We start from the raw sequence: 23,478 nt of genomic DNA, 5'->3' as shown, positions 1-23,478 counted from the left end.
AACTTTTACTACTGTGGTCGGCATAGGCTTCGTGTTTATCTCAACTACAATAATGCGTTCACTATGTTGTTCATAGTATCTTATCCGTGTTTCAAATGTTTATTTTTTTATTCATTATTAAACCTTGCCGTTGGTGGAGAGGCTTGTGTGCCTCAGCGATACAGATGGCCGTACTGTAGGTGCAACCACAACGGAGGGGAATCTGTTGAGAGGCCAGACAAATGTGTGGTTCCTGAAGAGGGGCAGCAGCCTTTTCAGTAGTTGCAGGGGCAACAGTCTGGATGATTGACTGATCTGGCCTTGTAACACTAACCAAAACGGCCTTGCTGTGCTGGTACTGCGAATGGCTGAAAGCAAGGGGAAACTACAGCCATAATTTTTCCCGAGGGCATGCAGCTTTACTGTATGGTTAAATGATGATGGCGTCCTCTTGGGTAAAATATTCCGACGGTAAAATAGTCCCCTATTCAGATCTCTGGGCCGGGACTACTCAGGAGGACGTCGTTATCAGGAGAAAGAAAACTGGCATTCTACGGATCAGAGTGTGGAATGTCAGATGCCTTAATCGGGCAGGTAGGTTAGAAAATTCAAAAAGGGAAATGGATAGGTTAAAGTTATATATAGTGGGAATTAGTGAAGTTCGGTGGCAGGAGGAACAAGACTTTTGGTCAGGTGAATATAGGGTTATAAATATAAAATCAAATAGGGGTAATGCAGGAGTAGGTTTAATAACGAATAAAAAAATAGGAGTGCGGGTAAGCTACTACAAACAGCATAGTGAACGCATTATTGTGGCCAAGATAGACACGAAGCCCATGCCTACTACAGTAGTACACGTCTATATGCCAACTAGCTCTGCAGATGATGAAGAAATTGATGAAATGTATGATGAGATAAAAGAAATTATTCAGGTAGTGAAGGAAGACGAAAATTTAATAGTCGTGCGTGACTGGAATTCAAGAGTAGGAAAAGGGAGAGAAGGAATAAAAGTAGGTGTATATGGACTGGGGGTAGGGAATGAAAGAGGAAGCCATCTGGTAGAATTTTGCACAGAGCATAACTTAATCATAGCTAACACTTGGTTCAAGAATCATAAAAGAAGGGTGTATACATGGAAGAATCCTGGAGATACTAGAAGGCATCAAATAGATTATATAATAGTAAGACAGAGATTTAGGAACTAGGTTTTAAATTGTAAGACATTTCCAGGGGCAGACGTGGACTCTGACCACAATCTATTGGTTACCAACTGTAGATTAAAACTGAAGAAACTGCAAAACGGTGGGAATTTAAGGAGATGGGACTTGGATAAATTGAGTAAACCAGAGGTTGTAGAGAGTTTCAGGGAGAGCATAAGGGAACAATTGACAGGAATGGGGGAAAGAAGTACAGTAGAACAAGAATGGGTAGCTCTGAGGGATGAAGTAGTGAAGGCAGCAGAGGATCAAGTAGGTAAAAAGACGAGGGCTAGTAGAAATCCTTGGGTAACATAAGAAATATTGAATTCAATTGATGAAAGGAGAAAATATAAAAATGCAGTAAATGAAGCAGGCAAAAAGGAGTATAAACTTCTCAAAAATGAGATCGACAGGAAGTGCAAAATGGCTAAGCAGGGATGGCTAAAGGACAAATGTAAGGATGTAGAGGCATATCTTACTAGGGGTAAGATAGATACTGCCTACAGGAAAATTAAAGAGACCTTTGGAGAAAGGAGAACCACTTGTATGAATATCAAGAACTCTGCGTGAAGAGTCTGACAGACCACTGAAAGACCTGAGTCAGAACAAGGCCCCGGGAGTAGACAACATTCCATTAAAACTACTGACGGCCTTGGGAGAGCCAGTCCTGACAAAACTCTACCATCTGGTGAGCAAGATGTATGAGACAGGCGAAATACCCTCAGACTTCAAGAAGAATATAATAATTCCAATCCCAAAGAAAGCAGGTGTTGACAGATGTGAAAATTACCGAACTATCAGTTTACTAAGTCACAGCTGCAAAATACTAACACGAATTCTTTACAGATGAATGGAAAAAGTGGTAGAAGCTGACCTCGGGTAAGATCAGTTTGAATTCCGTAGAAATGTTGGAACACGTGAGGCAATACTGACCTTAAGACTTATCTTAGAAGAAAGATTAAGGAAAGGCAAGCCTACGTTTCTAGCATTTGTAGATTTAGAGAAAGCTTTTGACATTTGTAGACTTAGAGAAAGCTTTTAACAATGTTGACTTGAATACTCTCTTTCAAATTCTAAAGGTGGCAGGGGTAAAATAAAGGGAGCGAAAGGCTATTTACAATTTGTACAGAAACCAGATGGCAGGTATAAGAGTCGAGGGGCATGAAAGGGAAGCAGTGGTTGGGAAGGGAGTGAGACAGGGTTGTAGCCTCTCCCCAATGTCATTCAATCTGTATGTTGAGCAAGCAGTAAAGGAAACAAAAGAAGAATTCGGAGTAGGTATTAAAATCCATTGAGAAGAAATAAAAACTTTTGAGGTTCGCCGATGACATTGTAATTCTGTCAGAGACAGCAAAGGACTTCTAAGAGCAGTTGAACGAAATGGACAGTGTCTTGAAAGGAGGATATAGGATGAACATCAACAAAAGCAAAACGAGGATAATGGAATGTAGTCGAATTAAGTCAGGTGATGCTGAGGGAATTAGATTAGGAAATGAGACACTTAAATTAGTAAAGGAGTTTTGCTATTTGGGGAGCAAAATAACTGATGATGGTCAAAGTAGAGAGGATATAAAATGTAGACTGGCAATGGAAAGGAAAGCGTTTCTGAAGAAGAGAAATTTGTTAACATCGAGTATATATTTAAGTGTCAGGAAGTCATTTCTGAAAGTATTTGTATGGAGTGTAGCCATGTATGGAAGTGAAACATGGACGATAAATAGTTTGGACAAGAAAAGAATAGAAGCTTTCAAAATGTGGTGCTACAGAAGAATGCTGAAGATTAGATGGGTAGATCACATAACTAATGAGGAGGTATTGAATAGAATTGGGGAGAAGAGGAGTTTGTGGCACAACTTGACAAGAAGAAGGGACCAGTTGGTAGGGGATGTTCTGAGGCATCAAGGGATCACAAATTTAGCATTGGAGGGCAGAGTGGAGGGTAAAAATTGTAGAGGGAGACCAAGAGATGAATACACTAAGCAGATTCAGAAGGATGTAGGTTGCGGTAAGTACTGGGAGATGAAGAAGCTTGCACAGGATAGAGTAGCATGGAGAGCTGCATCAAACCAGTCTCAGGACTGAAGACCACAACAACAACAACAACAACAACATCAAACCTTCTCCAGAATTACCCTTCTTTGATTTTGTATTTATAGCCATGTATTCACCTGGCCATAAGTCTTGTTCCTCCTGTCACTGAATTTCACTAATTTCCACTATATCTAACTTTAACCTATCCATTCCCCTTTTCAAATTTTCTAACCTACCTGCCCAATTAAGGGATCTGACATTCCATGCTCCAATCAGTAGAATGCCAGTTTTGTTTCTCCTTATAACAATGTCCTTCTGAGTACATATATTGCCCTATTAATCTGTCCAACCATGGGCCCAGTGTCTACTTGGAAACTAGTATCAGATTGGAAATCCTAAGGATTAGCATCAATTTCTGCATGAAAGGATTGCCTGTAGGAGCTAGCTGTGTGTGTACTGCAGGACTGCCGCAGGATGCTCTATTCTGACGCTTCAACCTGAAGTGCCCCTCTGTTCTCCAGTATGTGCAGTGTGCCAACCAATCTGGAAAGTCTGCTTGTGAATGAGACGAAAATTATTTTGGGCATGATGGTAGAGGCCTCTACACCTGGTGATGGGATGCAACTGGAGGCTCATGTGTTACGGATATGGCTAATGTTGATGAATCATGACACTTCTAGTGTCTGGAGATCACCCTGCACATGCTTTGTGGTGGCAGAGCCCACTGTGGTGTCTGGATCGCTGTTAGTTGTGGTCTTACTTGAGACATTAATTAGCCACCTGGGCAATTTTAAATGAGTTTGCGATGTGCAGGATGTCCTCTGGCACTAGGTTGTCAAGTTTTAATGGTGGTGTGCATACCTATCGATTTGGAGCCAGCAGAATGCTCATGCTGCAAATCAAGAAGTCACCATAAGAACTCTTGCATCTTTTGTTTACACAGGTGAAATCACATTTGCACCTTAGTCCTTGCAAATCTTTTACCCAGGAATTGTACAACTGTCCTGGTTGTTTCTGGTACTGATGGAACTCTAGCCTCAGGGAATAGTAATGAGAAACAATGCATATGTGTCTGTGAATGACAGAGCAACTGGAGCAGACAGTGGCACTAGCCTCCTGAGTAGTAAAACATATCTGGTGAACCCTGTGGGAGAGAAAAAATGGCCTCCATAAACGCATCTGTGGTGACCTGAAAAGCTGTGAAATGTTGTTTCAGGCAATGCGAGTATGTGTACCAGTCTTCCCTGGTGTCATTAAAAGGTGGAAATGTTTGAAGACGTGTGAATTTCTGCTGTCAAATGCACTAGGGCAACAGTGATTGACCCTCTTGTATTATTGGTTTGTCTGCCAGTAATTGGAGTGACTTCTGTAAAAACTGTTTGCTGCTCCTGCTGTTGTTATTGTTGTTGTTGATAATGATGATGATGTTGATGATGATGATGATGATGATGATGATGACATTCCAGAAGGAAAATCAATGTAGCTTCCATGATGCTGGACAATTTTCTTTTTCTATTCATCAATGCTGTAGCCACAACGTGGCAGAATCTCAGACAAAGTAAGCAGGATCAATTCAAGACTGAAGTCGGGAAAGACCTGGACAGATCTGGAGGCCGACAGAAAGAACAAATGGCATGTGTTCTACACAAGGCATTCATGATTACAACACAAGACCAACAGGTGAATGACAAGCAAACAGGTTTCAATGAGTGACCAAGTGAGAAAGCAAGATGACTTGATAATATAGCAGAGCCAATTTGGATTCAGAGGAGTCACAAAAACTATACACAACAGAAGTGCATACCAGTCTGATGGACTGTTGGCTGTGGAATCATATTTATCTCAGCCACGGAGAGAGTTACTGTCCAGAGCATTCACATCAGGAATTATGGGTTGTGTTATGTTTGGGATTTTGAGGAATTTGAAATTGTGATACGACTCAGGTAAGGAGATGGATTGCCCCTATCCTGTTCAACTCTGCCCTCGAAAAGATCATAACCAAGACCTTACAAGAGAACGAAGGGATTGAAATCGAAGGAAAGAGACTGGCATACTTAGCCTATGACGACGACATCTGTTTACTCTCTAGGTCTGAAGAGGAGTTGGAGCAAATGACCACAGCACTAAAGAAGGCTGCCAGCAAATTTGGACTAAACATAAACAAATGGTTCAAATGGCTCTGAGCACTATGGGACTTAACTTCTGAGGTCATCAGTCCCCTAGAACTTAGAACTACTTAAACCTAACTAACCTAAGGACATCACACACATCCATGCCCAAGGCAGGATTCGAACCTGTGACCGTAGCGGTCGCGCGGTTCCAGACTGTAGCGCCTAGAACTGCTCGGCCACCCCGGCCGGCTTAAACATAAACAGAGCCAAGACAGAGTACCTCGTTATGACGTGTGGTCAGAGTCAGACTGCTGGTCATCAACAATCACTGCAGGTGAGAGGCCAGTCCTACAAAAGAATGCATGAATTCAAATAACTAGGGGCAATTTTCACTGAAAACTCGTCATGTGAAGCAGAGATCAAAGCCAGCATACAAGCAGGAAACCAATCTTACCACAGCCTAGCACAACTGCTTCAGTCCAGATATCTCTCCAGACAGTTCAAGATTCAACTGTACAAAACCCTGATCCAGCCTGTTGTTCTAGATGGCTGTGAGACATGGAGTATCCAGAAACAGGACTTCCATAAGCTCCTCATTTTTGAGAGAAAAGTACTTCAGAAGATCTTTGGTCCAGTTCTGGATGCAGACACAGGGGAATTGAGGATCAGATACAACCAAGAGCTTGAGGAACTATACCAGCAGCCCAATATAACAGGAACTGTCAAACCCAAATGAATGCAGTGGGTCGGCCATGTGGCCCAGATGGAAGATCACAGATGGCCTTGGAAGCTCCCGGATTTCACACCTATAGGAAAGAGACACCCAGGGAGCCCCAAGACGTGTTGGAGGGATGGCCTCCATGAAGATTTAAACCAAGCATCAATAGATGTGGACAGATGGCAGTTAGCAGCAATGGATAGAATACAGTGAATGAGCAAGTCATGTGTGTAGTGCATGCTGATTTTTTTTTTTTTTTTTTTTTTTTTTTTTTTTTGGTAAAGGAGTAGTTCACAAGGAGTTTGTTGCTCGTGGACAGGCTGTCACAGGTGACTTTTATGCTGGAGTGCTTTGTCACTTGAGGGATTGAGTTCACCGCGTCTGCCCAGTGATCAAGGGCGATTGGATTCTCCACCACGACAATGCACCTGCTCACACATCGCGCACCGCCGCCTACGTTTTGGTCAAGTTCAATGTGACAATACTGCCGCAGCCACCCTACAGCCCCGACTTGGCTCCAAGTGACTTTTTCCTCTTCCCCCGAATCAAGACAGGCCTAAAAGGGAAGCGATTCAACTCCATCGACGCCATCCAGCAGGCTTCGATGAGAGGCCTTGACAGCATGACACCCGAGGCCTTCCAGAAGGGCTACAAACAGTGTAAGACATGCTGGCAGCACTGTGTTGATGCTGAAGGATCATATTTTGAAGAATTTTAGTCCGCTGTACTTAAATGTCCAATAAATTTCTAGTTCTGAGTTAAGTCTGAAAAGTTTTGAATCACCCCTCGTATACACCTCTTACATGCTTTAGGGTGTGTTTATGGTGTCATCTTGCTGCTTGTCGTCATGGTCTGGCAGTGATGAAACAAGTCCATACAGTCTTACCACCCATTTAACATGCTCCGTCACTGCACTGCTCACTATGATCCTCATAAGGTGACGATATCAAGCTGATTTGTGTTTTGTCCTACGACCATCCCCATATGTCCTCAAACTCGAGCCACGATTGGTTGCTTCAAGGCTAGTCAAGTACTGCCCTGTTTGACTGCTTCTCGTTGCATGGTTTCCCACACAGCATACACCTTTAAGGCTGAATAACAAGTACACTGTTTTTACCCTACTGACTTCAGAAAAACAAAAACAGTGTACTTGTTCAACGTGAAATATGGAATTATTCTACCAGAAGTAACGGAAGAATCCATTAACAGCATCCCCATTTTCAGCCGTACTCTGCAAACTACTGTGAAGTGCATGGCACAGGGTATTATCATACATTAAGCTATGGAACATGGGGAAAATGACATATGTGCAAGCTTTAATGAGATTAATTTCATCTTCAAAATCACTGCAAGAACTGCTATGAGCTGTAGTATAGGGTGATTATAATTAAAGTTCCAGTTTCAAAGCATTGTAAAAGGGAAACCACTGCTCAGAACGGTGTCAAATTTGGATGGAATATTATCAAAGGAGGGGGAAATGTTATGGAACCAAAAACAATTAATGAAAATTTTCCCACTAGAATGATGCCATGTCACAACATAAATGGGTTCGGCCGCAAATGACAGACAATGACTACGGTGTGAGCTGCACATTAAACCAACCATAATATGCAATGCACATGACCATACAAGTTTTGCCATCATCAGTTATGGCATAATTAATTAGGAAGCCCATCCACTAAGGCAAGGTTGTACCACATCATATGGAAAAAATTGCTTTTTAATTGTCCTGAGGCCAAAAACAACATAATAGGCAACAATGAAATCAGTTTTAATTCAAGAATGTTTTTGGCCACAAGTTGAAATCGAGAAAGAGCATGTTCCACAGCAGATCAGAGTCTCTCAGAGATCATATTCAGAATGCATGCCTTCAATTCAGCTATGTCTGGAAACGGAGCAGCACTGCACACAGCATCTTTCAGATAAACCCACAGCCAGAAGTCGCATATTAAAATTCGGTGATCTGGACATCCAGGTTGCAGCAAATGGTGGCTGATAATTCTAGCAATTTCAAAATACCTCTGTGTAGCTACTTCACTGGCTGTGCAATGTGCGGAGGAGCGCCATCTTGCATAAAAATGATCCTACCCATATATCCATGCTGTTGAAGGGACGGAATGATGTTGGTGCAGAAACGAATCTCATAGCATTTACATGTTATGGTACAGGTAAAAAGACCCACAGGGCCCATTTTCTTGGGAAAAAAGGTTCTACAATCAATTATGCTGTCAATCCACAAACACAGTTACCTTTGCAGAATGAAGTAGTACAGCTTGATGTGACAGCAGATTTTCTGCTGCAATATTTTGTAATTCTATGTACTGACACGTCCTTGGTGATGGAAATGGGTTTTGTCTGTGCACAGAATGTTCCACAGCCATTCACTGTCCACTTCCATGTGAGCAAGAAGTTCTAGAAAACATTTGTCTTAATGGTAGGTTAGCATGAAGCAACTCCTGAACATAGGTAATTATTTTGTGTGGATAGTAATGCAGGATGTTTCATAGAATTTTAAGCACCATGCTGATACGTGTGTCCAAAGTTCGGGGAACTCCCCATGTACTGCATGATTGTAGACCACCACTCAACTCCTCTTGCAGTGTTGTGGCCACATCATCTGCTGACATCAGATCAATTGTTTTCTTACCTGTGCCACATTGAACTTCACATAAGCCTGTCTTTTTGAATTTCATAATCATTTTCTCCAGACCCTTGGCAGACATTGGACCAATGTCCTTTTTCATAGCCATCAGTGTTTGGGACTTCTGCAGAGCTGCTGGCATGCAGCCACCATTCTTGTAAAAGAACTTTACCAGTAGTGCATGATCCTGCATTGGAACACAAACTGAGGAACAACCGTGTACCCCACATCTTAAACATTTCATGCTTCTTCAAAACATTCTGTTTAAATTTGATGTCATTCTGAGCAGTGTGTGTGTGTGTATATATATAAAAAAAACAAAGATGATGTGACTTACCAAACGAAAGTGCTGGCAGGTCGATAGACACACAAACATACACACAAAATTCAAGCTTTCGCAACCAACAGTTGCTTCATCAGGAAAGAGGGAAGGAGAGGGAAAGACGAAAGAATGTAGGTTTTAAGAGAGAGGGTAAGGAGTCATTCCAATCCCGGGAGTGGAAAGACTTACCTTAGGGGGAAAAAAGGACAGGTATACACTCGCACACACACACATATCCATCCGCACATACACAGACACAAGCAGGCTCTTTGCCTTTACAAATGAAATTAGTGGATAACGAGAAGAGAGGATATACTGAAGGGCAAGTTCCCATCTCCGGAGTTCTGACAGGTTGGTGTTAGTGGGAAGTTTCCAGATAACCCGGACGGTGTAACACTGTGCCAAGATGTGCTGGCCGTGCACCAAGGCATGTTTAGCCACATGCTAAACATGCCTTGGTGCACGGCCAGCACATCTTGGCACAGTGTTACACCGTCCGGGTTATCTGGATACTTCCCACTAACACCAACCTATCCGAACTCCGGAGATGGGAACTTGCTCTTCAATATATCCTCTCTTCCCGTTATCCACCAGGCCTCAATCTCCGCTAATTTCAAGTTGCCGCCACTCATACCTCACCTGTCATTCAACAACATCTTTGCCTCTGCACTTCTGCCTCGACTGACATCTCTGCCCAAACTCTTTGTCTTTAAATATGTCTGCTTGTGTCTGTATATGTGTGGATGGATATGTGTGTGTGTGCGAGTGTATACCCGTCCTTTTTTCCCCCTAAGGTAAGTCTTTCCGCTCCCGGGATTGGAATGACTCCTTACCCTCTCCCTTAAAACCCACATCCTTTCGTCTTTCCCTCTCCTTCCCTCTTTCCTGATGAGGCAACAGTTTGTTGCGAAAGCTTGAATTTTGTGTGTATGTTTGTGTGTCTGTCGACCTGCCAGCACTTTCATTTGGTAAGTCACATCATCTTATATATATATATATATATATATATATATATGATTCCACTTAATACCGACACTTGAAACTTTGTAAGTAGCCTATTCAGAAATAGATTATTTGTAACCTCCAGTATCCTACCAATGAAACCATCATACATAGACAGTAATAATGTCAGGACAAGTGACAATTTTAAACAGCTGTTTTTGGATGCAAAGCTATCTGTGACCAAAGGTATACAGATCATCATAGCCGCTTTGTAATGGTTAACATTATGTATAATAAGTTTTGGAAATTGGTTCCTCTGTTTCACATAATTTATCTTTTTTCACTAAAATACCATCACGAAAACCCAGAAGTGTTAGCAGTAGTATATGAAGTAGATGTGGATAAAAACTGATTAACTATTCTATCACAATGAGTAGACCTACGAGTTGCTCTTCAATAGAAATTACATTAATAGTTTTGGGTCAGATCTTCATATCTTAAACTTACCTGATTCAATAATATTTAAAATAAACTGAAAAATTTGTTTTGACATTCATAACTGTCTGAAAAAGTTCTCTGGATAATGTTTGAGCTGTTGTTAGAACTGACGAAAGTATTTGCAGTGTGGATAATCTGTTTTGAAAGACCTCATCTATACTCTTTTCCTTTCTTGTTGCCAATAACAACATTTTTGGCATTAATGAACCATTATTACCATCTTAAGGCAATGGAGAGAAGGTAGTTTTTGCTTCACACACTGAAAGTAATCCACTCAACTAGAGTCATGAACAACCACAGGAAGAAGGTTCCTGGTGGGAATGCAAGATGCTGAGTGACCAGTAAGCAGCAGTGTGACAGCAGTGAGGCTGCAGTGTAAATTTAACAAGGCTCCTGGTAAGCAGTGAGATGCAATGTGTGAGCAATGAGCTGCCAGCAGTAAGGCTGCAGCCAAAGCATACCCTTACCCTCTGAACTCCTTTAGTTTTTTGGTGCAGCTGCTGAGTCATCTGCTGAAAGACAGGCCTTGCACTACCCTGCTAGCCCCTCCTTGACTCATGTGTCCTTCCCTACCCCTTTCAACTTCCATCATCCCAGGCAGCATCAGCTCTCTATAAGCAAACATCAATAATCAGTCTTTCTGTGACCACAGGAGTGTGTGTATGAGTGGCTGTGTGCGTGACTGACTGACTGTGTGTACTTTTGATAGAAAAAGAGCAAAAGCTTGAAAGCTAGTGTGAATACAGCTTCCTGTTGCATGTGTCTACAAGCCACACATCAGTCCACTATAGATGAGTGATTGCCTTTCCCTTATTTTCCATACAGGTGGGGGGTGGGGGTGAGAATAAACATCACATCGTAGTGATAATGCACAGTTTAAACTACGACAGGCTTCACATGGCAGCAAAGTACAACAGTATGAGACCATCAAGTGTGCATTACAACAGTCCATCTGGGCAGTGTAATGGCACAGCATATACATATGGGTGACAATATACACAGCTCTACCATTGGGGCCAAACCTACCAATGTGGACCAGGAGTTGAGTTTTTCCCATACCATAATTTTATTGTTTTATTGGTAAACAGAATATTCCAGGGGGAAGAAAACATTTGACTTCTGCACAGACAAAACTGACCACATGCTACACATCAGAAACCGGATGATCATTTTTCTGTAAGTGCAGCATACAGCTAGCACAGTACCTGCCCTGGCTAGAGACAACGCAACATCCTTTAGGCCACACATCACTCAGATTCCTATGTATTGCTGGCTTCGAGGTCACCCTTTATGGTCAATAACTCACCAGACACATTCCCCTTACACAAAGGCAAGTATGGTGTCTAGCTCATCACAAATGGACCCGGGAACAGGTGGGTAGCAACCCATTTACATATATCTCAACAAGACCTGAAGAGAGTTTCACAACATTCCTTTACCTTGGTGGCACTTGGATATGTTACAGTGCTGCCAATACTGTGGAAAGTGGCAAATATAATTAGGGTTCTTGTGTGAGATGCCACCTCTTTGGAGCACATACACCACTAGATTCGCTTCCTAATGAACTGTCACAGCTGCAATTTATAGGGATGACATCCTACAATATGTAAACTTTCTACTTGGTACACACAGATTTGACCCAGTGGCGAACTACTTGCATGAACAAGGCCTCATGTGTTAATGTGGTTAATATGCCTTCTAGACTAGAATCTGATTGAACATGCACAGAATGTTCTAGGCCAATGGATTGCAACCCTAAGAACACTGATGATCTTCAGAGGCCATTTGTCCAGGAGTGTGAAGTAGTACTGCAAGCCATGCCGGGAATCCTCACCCACAGCACAGGAGACTTTGTGCACTCTGTATTCATGCATGAGTGCATCACCCTTCATATTAGTGAAAAAGTATCACTGCACCACAATTTTTAAGTATACCTTACACATGCTTTACACAGTTACAATACTGCTAGAAATCCTTCTGTTTAACATATTATTATTGTGCCTCATGTTGTTTACAGACTTTAAGTTATGGAAATAAGCTATGTGTATAAATACAAAAAAGAAAAAGAAATCATCACCAATATTAATGTTGTATAACAGCTATGATATCATACAGTGACTATTTGTCTTAATGTATTATTCTGTCATTTCATGTCCAGGAAGTTACTTCTTGGGGCCTGTAAAATATTTCACAACTATTCATACTACTATGACTGAACAACTTAGAAACTTACTGACTTCAGCTGCCGCAGTTTCAGTTCCTGGTTCTTAACTGTTTCTGACAGTTTGGCATTTTCAGCTGAAATACATAAATTAGAATATGAGACTTCCAACTCTAGTTTACAGCGATTGTGTAGAACGTATAATGTAAATTACATTAGCGACCTGCCTCAACTTTGCATGGGTAGCACTAACTACCTGCAGCTGGACAGCTTGTCTGGTGTAGCAGTAATATGAGGGCATGCTAAAAAGTAATGTTTGTTTTTATGTGAAAACTCTTATAGCTTTGTATATAAAACAAACTTTATTAATATTTTACATCTTTACTCTTCACTTCTACATATTCACAGCCTTCTGGCACTAGAGGGCTCTGAATAGTAGTGTGTAACATGGCGATGTGTGACGGAACTGTGTCAGTGCATGATAAACAGCATGCTGTAACTGACTTTTGAATTCAAAGAGTTCATCCACACATGGAGCACCCTCTCCTTTAGCATGACAATGTCGTACCACACTTGAGTGCTGTGAAATCTGCATAACCCGACATCATGGGTTCACTGTCATCCTCCATACAGTCCTGATTTGGTGCCATCCAATTTTCATCTGTTTCTCGAACTTAAAGAACACCTTTGAGTACTTCACTTTGATAGTGATGAAGCAGTACAAGCAGAGGTGATGTAGAGACTCCATCAACAAAGTCAAAAGTTCTACAGTGACAAACTAGTCTCCTGTTCATCACCAGGGTGACTGTAAAGAGAGAGAAATATGTAAACATGAAGACTCATGATGCAGAATGTTAATAACATTTGTTTCATTTAAAAATCTTAAAGAGTTTTCACAAAAAAATTCATAGGCATTACTTTTCGGCAACCCCTTGTAAATTATACATAAAAACCTTCCTCATGAATTATCTAACTATTAGTGAGAACCATCTCAAACAGTAGCTCCTGAGATTTATCTTCATGCAGATAAAGGTGACTTCAATTTATAATAGGAATAATAGAAAATTTCCATTATTGTTATACGTTGTCATTCAGTTCTCTTTCATACCACACCCTTTTACCTTTGTTTCTCTTTTTCTTTACTTACCCACAATTCATGTGTACAGTCTTTATTCCTTAGAATGACTATACTTCTTTCTCCTCTACAGAATCTGTTCTCAAAACACATGCCGGCCACTCTCTGTTGCATAATTTGAATGCCCTCTCTTGTAATGGCCCACAATGCTAAAAAGTGCCATACTACAACTCCCTGCTCCCATGGATATATCACTTTTGAACATTTAATTCCAATTCTGTTTTTAACATATTCTCAACTACTGACTCATGCTGTCCAACTTGACTGTTAGCTGATGGCAAGCATTTATTTACAATCATATTGTACAATCAAGTGTGTCAATCAATCAAATATATCTATTTACAAGTGCACCCACTATCCCCTGCTTCTTTAAAACATTTTATGACCTCTTCCTAATTTTCTACATTGCTCTCTACAAAGTACCTAACATTTATGTCCATTATTACACTTCAACTATAGTTTTTCACCTTCTCATTATCAACCTCTGTTAACTTTTTTCGGTCACTCCTGTTGCCTCCCAACTGGTCAACCATAAATTCCTGCTCATCCTACCTCGGCCAATTCCAAAAACTCTCCTTTGCCATTACAAAATGCTGAGCGCACGTCCTTTTCCTGAAATTTTTTCTGGCACATGTTATCCCTCCTAATTGGCTTAACATTAAAATTGGAATTTTGAGCTGTCAACTGTCCTACCACAAGCACCTTCACATTTTCCAAATTATCAGTCCTTCACTCTCACAATCATACAGTCCAAGCACAAACCTTGCTCGATAGCCTCTACTGCAACTTTCTTGATACTATCACTGCAACGGAAACTCTTGCTCTTCAACAATTGGAACAGCATTCCCACCATGATCCAAGGAAGGCATTCCAGCTACTCTTGTCCACATGGCAGCATGGAATTACCTACATCCAAGAAAGAGCCTACCTCTCTGGTCCAAGCTCCCCGTCAGCCCCTCATAGCTCTCCAGCCATGTCCTGCTCAATTATTACACCTTTCATATCCCCAAAAATTTCCTGTACCCTGCATGAAACACATTGCTCCTGAACATTGATTTCGTAACGCTGTTATCAATCTTTCTGACAAAAGTAAGACCACTGCAGAAGTCTCACCTTCAGCCCAAAACCTATGTTCAACCATGCAGGCCTTGTAAAGGACCTTCTTTCCTTTATTCATTCTCTGCAGTGGAAACATTTTTTTGCCATGCATCCTGCTGACAACAGATAACCAAAACCCCACATAGAACCTTGTCTAAAACAGTTCCAAACTTTCTCCAACCATGATCTTCCACCCATTCAATCCATTCATCCCCTTGTTATATTTCAGGAGTTCATCACTTCTAACCTGCCTCACCTTCCTTTCCTAAACCCCTCCACAGTAAGTTGTCCTAGTCCCTCTCCAGCAAGTCTAACATCAATTCTATGGGACACACAGCTACCCGTAACCTGAAAACCAACCCAGAACTTATCATCCTTCCCAGAGACAAAGACTCCACCACAGTGGTCATGAAACATTGTCAATATGTTGCTGAGGACTCTGCAAACTTTCCGACACCCCAGCATAGAAACCTAATGACCATGATCTCATCCCAGAAGTCCAACAGGACCTCCAGGTCTTAGGGCAGCCCCAAAGCCTGACACCTGAATACATCTGCCTCATCACATGAACAACTCCCCACCTTGTCCCCCCCCCCCCCCACACACACACACACACACACACACTCCACCTTTTACCTACTCCTGAAACCCAACCCCACAGGTCTCCCCACCGACTGTCCCATTGTGGCAGGGTACAACGCTCCACAGAACAAACCTCCGCCTTTGTTGATCAGTATTACTCAAGCTTTGAATAGCTCAACCATATCCTTACCCAGGGCTTTGACTACCTTTCCTTGTACCCTGACTTGAGGGATATCCAACCCAAAATCCTACACACATAACCCAAAGTAGTATTATGCTACCCACCCAACCTATGGAATATCCTTTTCCATTCCTACTTCCATCTTGGTACCCATTGGTCATTTATTAGAGGTCAACCCATATGCAAGATGTGTCCCATACACCCACTCATTCACCACCTCCTACCACAGTCCAGTCACTGGTATCCCCTACAATAAAAGGCATGGCCATGTGTGGAGGCAAATATGTTACCATGTGTGGAGGCAAATGTGTTACATATCAGCAGTGCTGCAATTGCTGTACAGCATTCTATGTGAGCATGGCAAGTAAGCAACAGTCTACTCATATGAACTACCACCACCAAACTGTGGCAAACCTCAAACTTGACCATCCAGTTGCCAAAATGATGTGCACCACAACACTAATTGCTTCAATAGCTGCTGCACTACACAGCTCATCTGGATACTCTCTTCCAGCAAAAAGTTTGCTCAACTATATGGGTGAGAATCATCTCTCCAGCATATCCTGCAATCTCTCAATCCACCTGGCCTAGACCTTCACAATCTGCTTAGCTTAGACACTAACAAAGCTACACCGGGCTGTACAGAGCAAAAGGAGGGCTCGGTTGATAAAGGGAGTTCATTTACACCATGACAACACCGCCGTCACGTCCACTCTCCTGGTTCTCCCTGCCTTTTCTCATCTCTTGTCGGTCAACAGCACTCCTCTGTCCATATTGTGTACTGCCTTCTCCCACCACTCCTCCACACACACCCCTGGCACTTTATGTGGCCATATTCTCTCTCTCTCTCTCTCTCTCTCTCTCTCTCTCTCTCTCTCTCTTGCTCTCTCCCTCCCCCCCCCCCCTTGCCCTCCTTCACTTTCTCCCCGCCCCTCCTTTCTGACCCCTCTCCCTTTCTCTCTGGGTAATGTTTTCAGTTTACAGATAGATGTAGGTTCCATAGGAGTAATGTTGGTCTCACTGAGAAGAGATGTAGGAAAGGAAGGTGAGGTGGGTTACAAGTGAGCAATTCCTGAAAGATAACCAGTGGGCAACTGGCTGGAAGGGGAAAAGGGAGGCTTGACTTGTTACTTTATAATCTGTATACTTTAAACCTAATTTTAAAATGGATGGTTACCTACACATATCTAGTACAAAAATTAATTAATTCATACATTTATTCACACATATTCCATTGAACCTATCCTGAGATAAAACAATCAGAGGTATGGCGAAAGCCACAGAGAACAAGAAGTGTTTCCATGGCCACAGTATTGCCACAAAATAGATAAAATTAAACTAGTGCAAGTGAGAGTGGCTTTCCTGCTTTTTGCATTCCACAAGAAAAGAAAGTTAGAAATAAAAAGCAAAACCAAACATTGTGGAGGCATTTTTTTTAAATTTAGGGAGCTGCTACTAAAACTGTAATTCATGTACTGATACTGGATACATATCTTTTTCTAGAAAAAGCAGTTATCTAAGTGTTAGCTAGACCAGGGACTGTATATGAGGTCTGTTCAAAAAATTCCGCAACATTCATAACTTCGCGACAATGGTGTGTTGGAGCGAAATGCGGTTGGCATCCATCCACACACTCCTGTGTTTATTATGTAACTGCCGGAAATTTCATTGTTATATGACTGTTAGCAATTGTTCTGTGCTGTATTGAGTAGAATGTTGTGTCGCACAATTAGTGAATTTCGAGATAGCAGAATTAGAGGAGCAATGCAACCGCATTAGATTTTGCGTGAAATTCAAGAAAACCTTTACAGAGACACAACAAATTATGCAGGAAGCATACGGTCATAAGTGCTTAAGCCGTACTCAGTGTTACAAATGGTTCATATGGTTTAAAAAAGGCTGGACAGAAGTTAAAGATGACCCTCATTCAGGACACAGAAGTTTTGACTGCAGATTGGCATGTGACAGTGCAAGAGATTGCTGAACTGATAGGGGACACCTCTATGAGTACCATGGACAAGAGTTTGACAGACAATTTGAAGGATCACTAAGTGTGTGGCAGGTGGGTACTGCAGATGTCCACTGATGAACACGGAAGTAAGTGCACCGAAAGTGCTCAGAAGTTGCCATGCTGTTACCGGGAAGAGGCTGAGGAATTTCTGGATTCAACTGTAACTGGGGACATGGCTTGGGTCCACTACTTCATGCCAGAGACTAAGGAACTATCAAAACAATGGCGGCGTTCTGGTTCTCCAAATGTCAAGAAGTTCAAGCAAACACCATCAACAGGGAGGGTGATGGCTTTAGTATTCTGGGATAAGAAAGGCATCTGCTGATCAACCACCTGGAAAGAGGTACAACATTCAACACGTCAAGGTAGTGTGAGACACTAACAAAGCTACACCGGGCTGTACAGAGCAAAATGAGGGGTCGGCTGATAAAGGGAGTTCATTTGCACCATGACAACACCGCCGTCACGTCCATCTCATCACCAAAGTCGCGTAGGAAATCACTGACCATCCTCCATACAGTCCTGATCTGGCGCCCAGTGACTACTACGTTTTCCCCAACTTGGAACAACACTTGGGGGGAACAAAATTCTCAAACGATCAAAATCGAAGGCAGCTGTCCATTCCGTCCTGCATGAGTTAGTGGGAGAGTGGTACAACACAGGTATGACAAAGGTTGCAGAGCATCTCCAAAAATACATCAATCATGATGGAGACAACATTGAAAAATAGCTAAAAGTCCAAGCTTTCATAATCTGTAATTGGTTTTGCAATAAAATGATGTTTACTGTGTGAAAAGCATTGGAGATCTTAATTTATGGACAACCCATGTACATATTTAGCACTTTATTTATCTTAGGTAATAATAGCCACCAAAGTCAATTAACCTTTCACAGACAGAAGCTTGTTGATGGAATCCTGCTGCATTGCTAGCAAATGTCTGCTCTCAGCCAGTTTTGTTCGTTCTGCTTTCTCAGCAGCACGGCACTCGTGCAGCTCCTTTTGCAGTTGATCCACCATCTTCTCCATTTTTGCTTGCTGTTTTTGTGCTTCATGGCAAAACTACATAATTTCAACAAAGAACTGGTATAGATTACAATATCTTTAAAAAAATTTAAGGTACTCTCTATATAATACAAGTAAGTACACATAATTTTACCCACATTCACAAAAAGGGTCCAGGCTATGTGTCCCAACAAGATACAGATATGAGTCTCACCAGTCTTTTAAGTTAATTTGTTTATTCCCACATCCAGACAAACAAAAATGTGCTCATTGGTGAAGAACACAAGGGCATCACGAGGAATGTTTTCAATCAAGGCTTCAATACCTTTTTTCATAAACAATATCACATGAATTAAATGTGCACACCATTGCCAGCTTTTATGGATGACATTTCAAGATTTAATGAAGAATTCATCGTAGTGTATGGTCAGAAACTGCAAGAGGAACTGCATGTTTGTGGGCAGATTGCAGGGAGAATTCAATATCACCAGCCTTACTTTCTCAATGTTTTCTGGTATAATTGTGGATCCTGAAGGCCCTGTTTCTTTTTCAGCACACTATTGGTATCCATAAATGTGTCCACTCATGTGGAATACGACCTGCAGGCATGGTATTAAAGTGTTCCCTGAATGCATGGTGGGTTGTCATGAGCGAACAGCCTAAGGAAAAGCAGGTCACCAATTAAAGATTAAAGGGGGGGGGGGGGGGGGGGATGCTTTATATCTGTCTTGGAACTGAGAAATTTGAATCCTGAGATGAGTGTGGCCACTGGCAGCACACATCATATTTATAATGTATCTCACCATCAGCAGACAAAGGCATTTCAGACTGTGTTGTGCTTTGCTGTCTAATACTGCTAACATTGTTCTCTGCTGCAACTGGCTATTTTGGATACTCTCTTGCTTTCTCCATCCCTCACCACCACCACCACTTATTTCTCCAGAGGGTCTGACTGGATTCTGGCTTGATTACGGGCTCTAGACAGAAACTGATAAGTTATTCTCCCTGTGTCTGCCTATTCAGATTTCCTACCATTCTCTGTTGAGGTACTCATTAATTTCCTTCTTAAATGTAGTTCTTGTGCACAATAACCTTGCCACTTTTCCAGACTCACCCTTGCTTGCTGTACACCTAGTATCTTCCTGCCACCTCCCACTCCATGACCCACGCTAGTGGTGAGGAAAATTTTGCTGGTAAACTGATGCTTTTCACTGGTGGTTATTTACTCATATTGTGCAGTTCCTCACTCATGCAGGCTGTTTTGTGTGTTAATATAATTGTTCTCTATGTATCAGTCATTTAATGTGTTGACATTTTTTCTATCACTTTCTTCTGATCTGCTACTCTGTTGGCAACTACTATCACTACCAGCCATGTAACCTCAAGTCTTTCTTATGCTATGAGGATGGTTTAGTAGAGAAACTACACTGAAGACCCAAAGAAGCTGGTACAGCTGCCTAATGTCATGTAGGGCCCCCACAAGCACGCAGAAGTGCCACAACACAATGTGGCAAGGACTCGACTAATATCTGAAGTAGTGCTGGAGGTAACTGACATCATGAATCCTGCAGGGCTGTCCATAAATCTGTAAGAGTATGAGGGGGTGTAGATCTCTTCTGAATGGCACACTGCACGGCATCCACGATATGCTCAATAATGTTTATGTCTGGGGAGTTTGGTGGCCAGAGGAAGTGTTTAAACTCAGAAGAGTGTTCCTGGAGCCACTCTGTAGCAATTCTGGGCGTGTGGGGTATTGCATTATCCTCTTGGAATTCCCCACGTCCATTGGAATGCACAATGGACATGAATGGATGCAGGTGATCAGACATAATGCTTATGTATGTGTCACCTTTCAGAGTCATGTCTAGATGTATCAGGGGGTCCCATATCATTCCAACTGCACACGCCCCAAACAATTACAGAGCCTCCACCAGCTTGAATAGTCCCCTGCTGACATGCAGGGTCCATGGATTCATGAGGAGGTCTCCATGTCCGTACACGTCCATCCACTCAATACAAATTGAAATGAGACTCATCCGACCAGGCAGTCCAATGTCAGTGTTGACGGACCCAGGCAAGTCATGAAGCTTTGTGTCATGAGGTCATCAAGGGTACACAAGTGTGCCTTCGGCTCCAAAAGCCCATATCGAGATGTTTTGTTGAATGGTTCACACGCTGACACTTGTTGATGGCCCAACATTGAAATGTGCAGCAATTTGAAGAAGGGCTGCACTTCTGTCATGCTGAACTATTCTCTTCAGTTGTCACTGGTCCTGTTCTTGCAGGATCTTTTTCCGGCCACAGTGATGTCAGATTCCTGATATTCATGGTGCACTTGTAAAATGGTTGTACGAGAAAATCCCCACTTCATCACTACTTCATAGATGCTGTGTCCCATCGCTCATGCACTGATTATAATGCCACATTCAAATTCACTTAAATCTTGATAACTTGCATTGTAGAAGCAGTAACCAGTCTCACAACTGCACCAGAAACTTGTTGTCTTATATAGTCATTGCTGACCAGAGTGCTATATTCTGCCTGTTTACATTTCTCTGTATTTGAATACCCATGCCTATAGCAGTTTCTTTCACACTTCAGTGTATATCAACACCACAAAACTCTTAAGTTACACAGAGACCCCTTGGTGATGTTCTTCATTATTTTCTTGCTGGTGCAATTCAGTTTTGTTTATCTTTGAAGCTGTTAAATAGGTACCTGAAACAATCCACTGCTTCAGTCTACTGGACATGGTAGTCCACCAAAATTATCAGATATATCACCTATGTAATAATTGCAACAATGAAGTATTTCTCATTTGAGGTGCTGACAATAAGCAGCATATGATTCATGACATCCTTGGTGGCCTTTCCTTACTCAGGGCGACTGATGCCAGCTGACTGCTGCTTGGTCAGCTGGAGAGGAGCTTTTCTTATATTTTAGTCAGAACATTTATCAAAGCAAATTGGCCTGCAACAATTTGGCTCTCTCAAAATTTTTTCTTCCTCCTTTTTGTAATACAATGACGTTTTAGGTCTTCCAGATTCTGAGAAACTTGCTGCTGCAAAAGTGATTAATTTGATAATGATGCCCAATATGGAATAAAGTGGTGAACCAACTGCTGCAACATTTCTGCTATAGCTCTATCTCATTCTGTTGTCATTTAGTCTGTAACATATATATCCCATTTTTAAACTTTTTTTTGTGTAACAGCTCTTTATATTCATATTTAATTGTTCTGTGGTGATGCAGACTTCTTTTCTCAGGTTCTTTCTCCCATTAATCTCTCGTATATTCTTGTCTGTCTTTTTTGTACCTTATAGGCTACAGGGCATGTCCATATAATCCTAATTCCTTTTGAATCTTTGATGGATGTTGGAATCACACTGACTAACATAATCTGTAATACCTGCATAATTTCATTTTCTTTGCTGTCAATGTCACACGCACTACCTTGTAATGGCTGTGTTGAACCCCCCTTTAAAAATTTCAAATTCACATTGCGTGGACTGCATATTTGCCTCAGCTGAATGTTATCATCTAAGCCTGTGCCAGTGTCTATTATTGTGAAGTACAAAAGAATGTGATATGTTTTAGAACACCTACTGTAGATCTTCCAGTCTACAAAGTGTTCAAATGAGTTTCCACATTGCACGATTGGTATTTATATTTTGTTGCTGTGCCTTCGTAATTATGGAAAGTAGGTTGGCTGAGAAGTCTATTCATGATGTGAAATGAGTTTTTGTATAGTATTCTGAAGGCAGAATCTTCTTATCAGTTACTCTGCTGTGTTCCAATGCAGATTTCACATTACCAGCCATTAGGGTGCGTCTGTAACATTGGCCCAGTATTACTGCAGTACCTTTTCTTTATGTTATTGAATCTCTTGACAGTATTGAATATATTGATTAGTTATGAAGAAATTTCCAAAGTTACTCCTTACTTATATCACCACTAGGTTTGGCATATGGCTGTTTTATATTTGTTATACACAAGCTCTTATCCAGCACCACAATTGTGACCATTGGATGATGGCTTGATATTATGACTTAACCAACATGTAGGACAATGGCCCATTTCTTGAACTCAACTTGTGTGTGTCCAGTATGTGGAGATCCATTTCTTCTGAGTTCTTGCATCATCGTGGCTCTATAAACTGCTTTTATCTGACGCATTTTAATCTTTGTTTTCTATATTGAAATAATCAGCAACCAGTTGCATAAAAGAAATTTAATTTCCCTAACCAATGTCAGGGTACTTAGTGCCCTTCTTCAGAAGGCTGTACAGAAAAATATATCACAAATAAGTAGAAGTTAGATAATAATATTAAAATTACTTGTCACTATCATAATATTTGTGAGTGTCAACAATAAGGTGCATGCACCATATTGCCGTAGTCCTAAAAAAGAGTAATGAGTAATACAATAATGAATCATTAATACAAAAAGAACTTGCAAATCTCAAATGTGGTTCATAGTGCCTGTACAAAAATGGCATAAAGAAGCCATGCAAATGCAGACATCATACCATAACTGAAATTAATCAGCTAATGGTATATATATCTTAAGTTTGGTCTATGGCTAGGAGTAAATGTAAGATACAGCAACAAAACAAAATCTTAAACAACTGCAGTTATCATTAGGCCTAAACAAAAAACTTAAGTTCACATAAGCAGCATTATAAATAATATATATAAACCTAACAGTTTTGTAAGTTCACATAAACAGCATACTAAGTGACATAATGGTTTTTATATATTACTTATGCTGCTTATGTGAACTTACATTTTTCCCTTATTCCTTATGAAAACTATAGTTGTGTAAGTTTTTGTTTTATAAAATTCTTTTATGTAACTTGTTGCTGTAA

The 23,478-nt window shown here is 41.3% G+C and overlaps 1 protein-coding gene across 1 annotated transcript in view; it reads right to left on the bottom strand.

Moving 5' to 3' along the window:
- The window catches only part of LOC126252815 (epidermal growth factor receptor substrate 15 homolog), a 158,167-nt gene that overhangs the window by 96,538 nt on the left and 38,151 nt on the right, over positions 1-23,478 (bottom strand). Inside the window, exons 3-4 of the mRNA XM_049953756.1 lie at positions 18,495-18,669; positions 12,675-12,739 (exon numbers count right to left, since the gene is read on the bottom strand). Coding sequence (XP_049809713.1) covers positions 12,675-12,739; positions 18,495-18,669 — 240 coding nt within the window. The remainder of the gene's footprint in view (positions 1-12,674; positions 12,740-18,494; positions 18,670-23,478) is intronic.

This window comes from Schistocerca nitens, chromosome 4, assembly GCF_023898315.1.
Source record: "Schistocerca nitens isolate TAMUIC-IGC-003100 chromosome 4, iqSchNite1.1, whole genome shotgun sequence".
Lineage (NCBI taxonomy): Eukaryota > Metazoa > Arthropoda > Insecta > Orthoptera > Acrididae > Schistocerca > Schistocerca nitens.
This window is presented reverse-complemented; position numbering and strand designations above follow the sequence as displayed.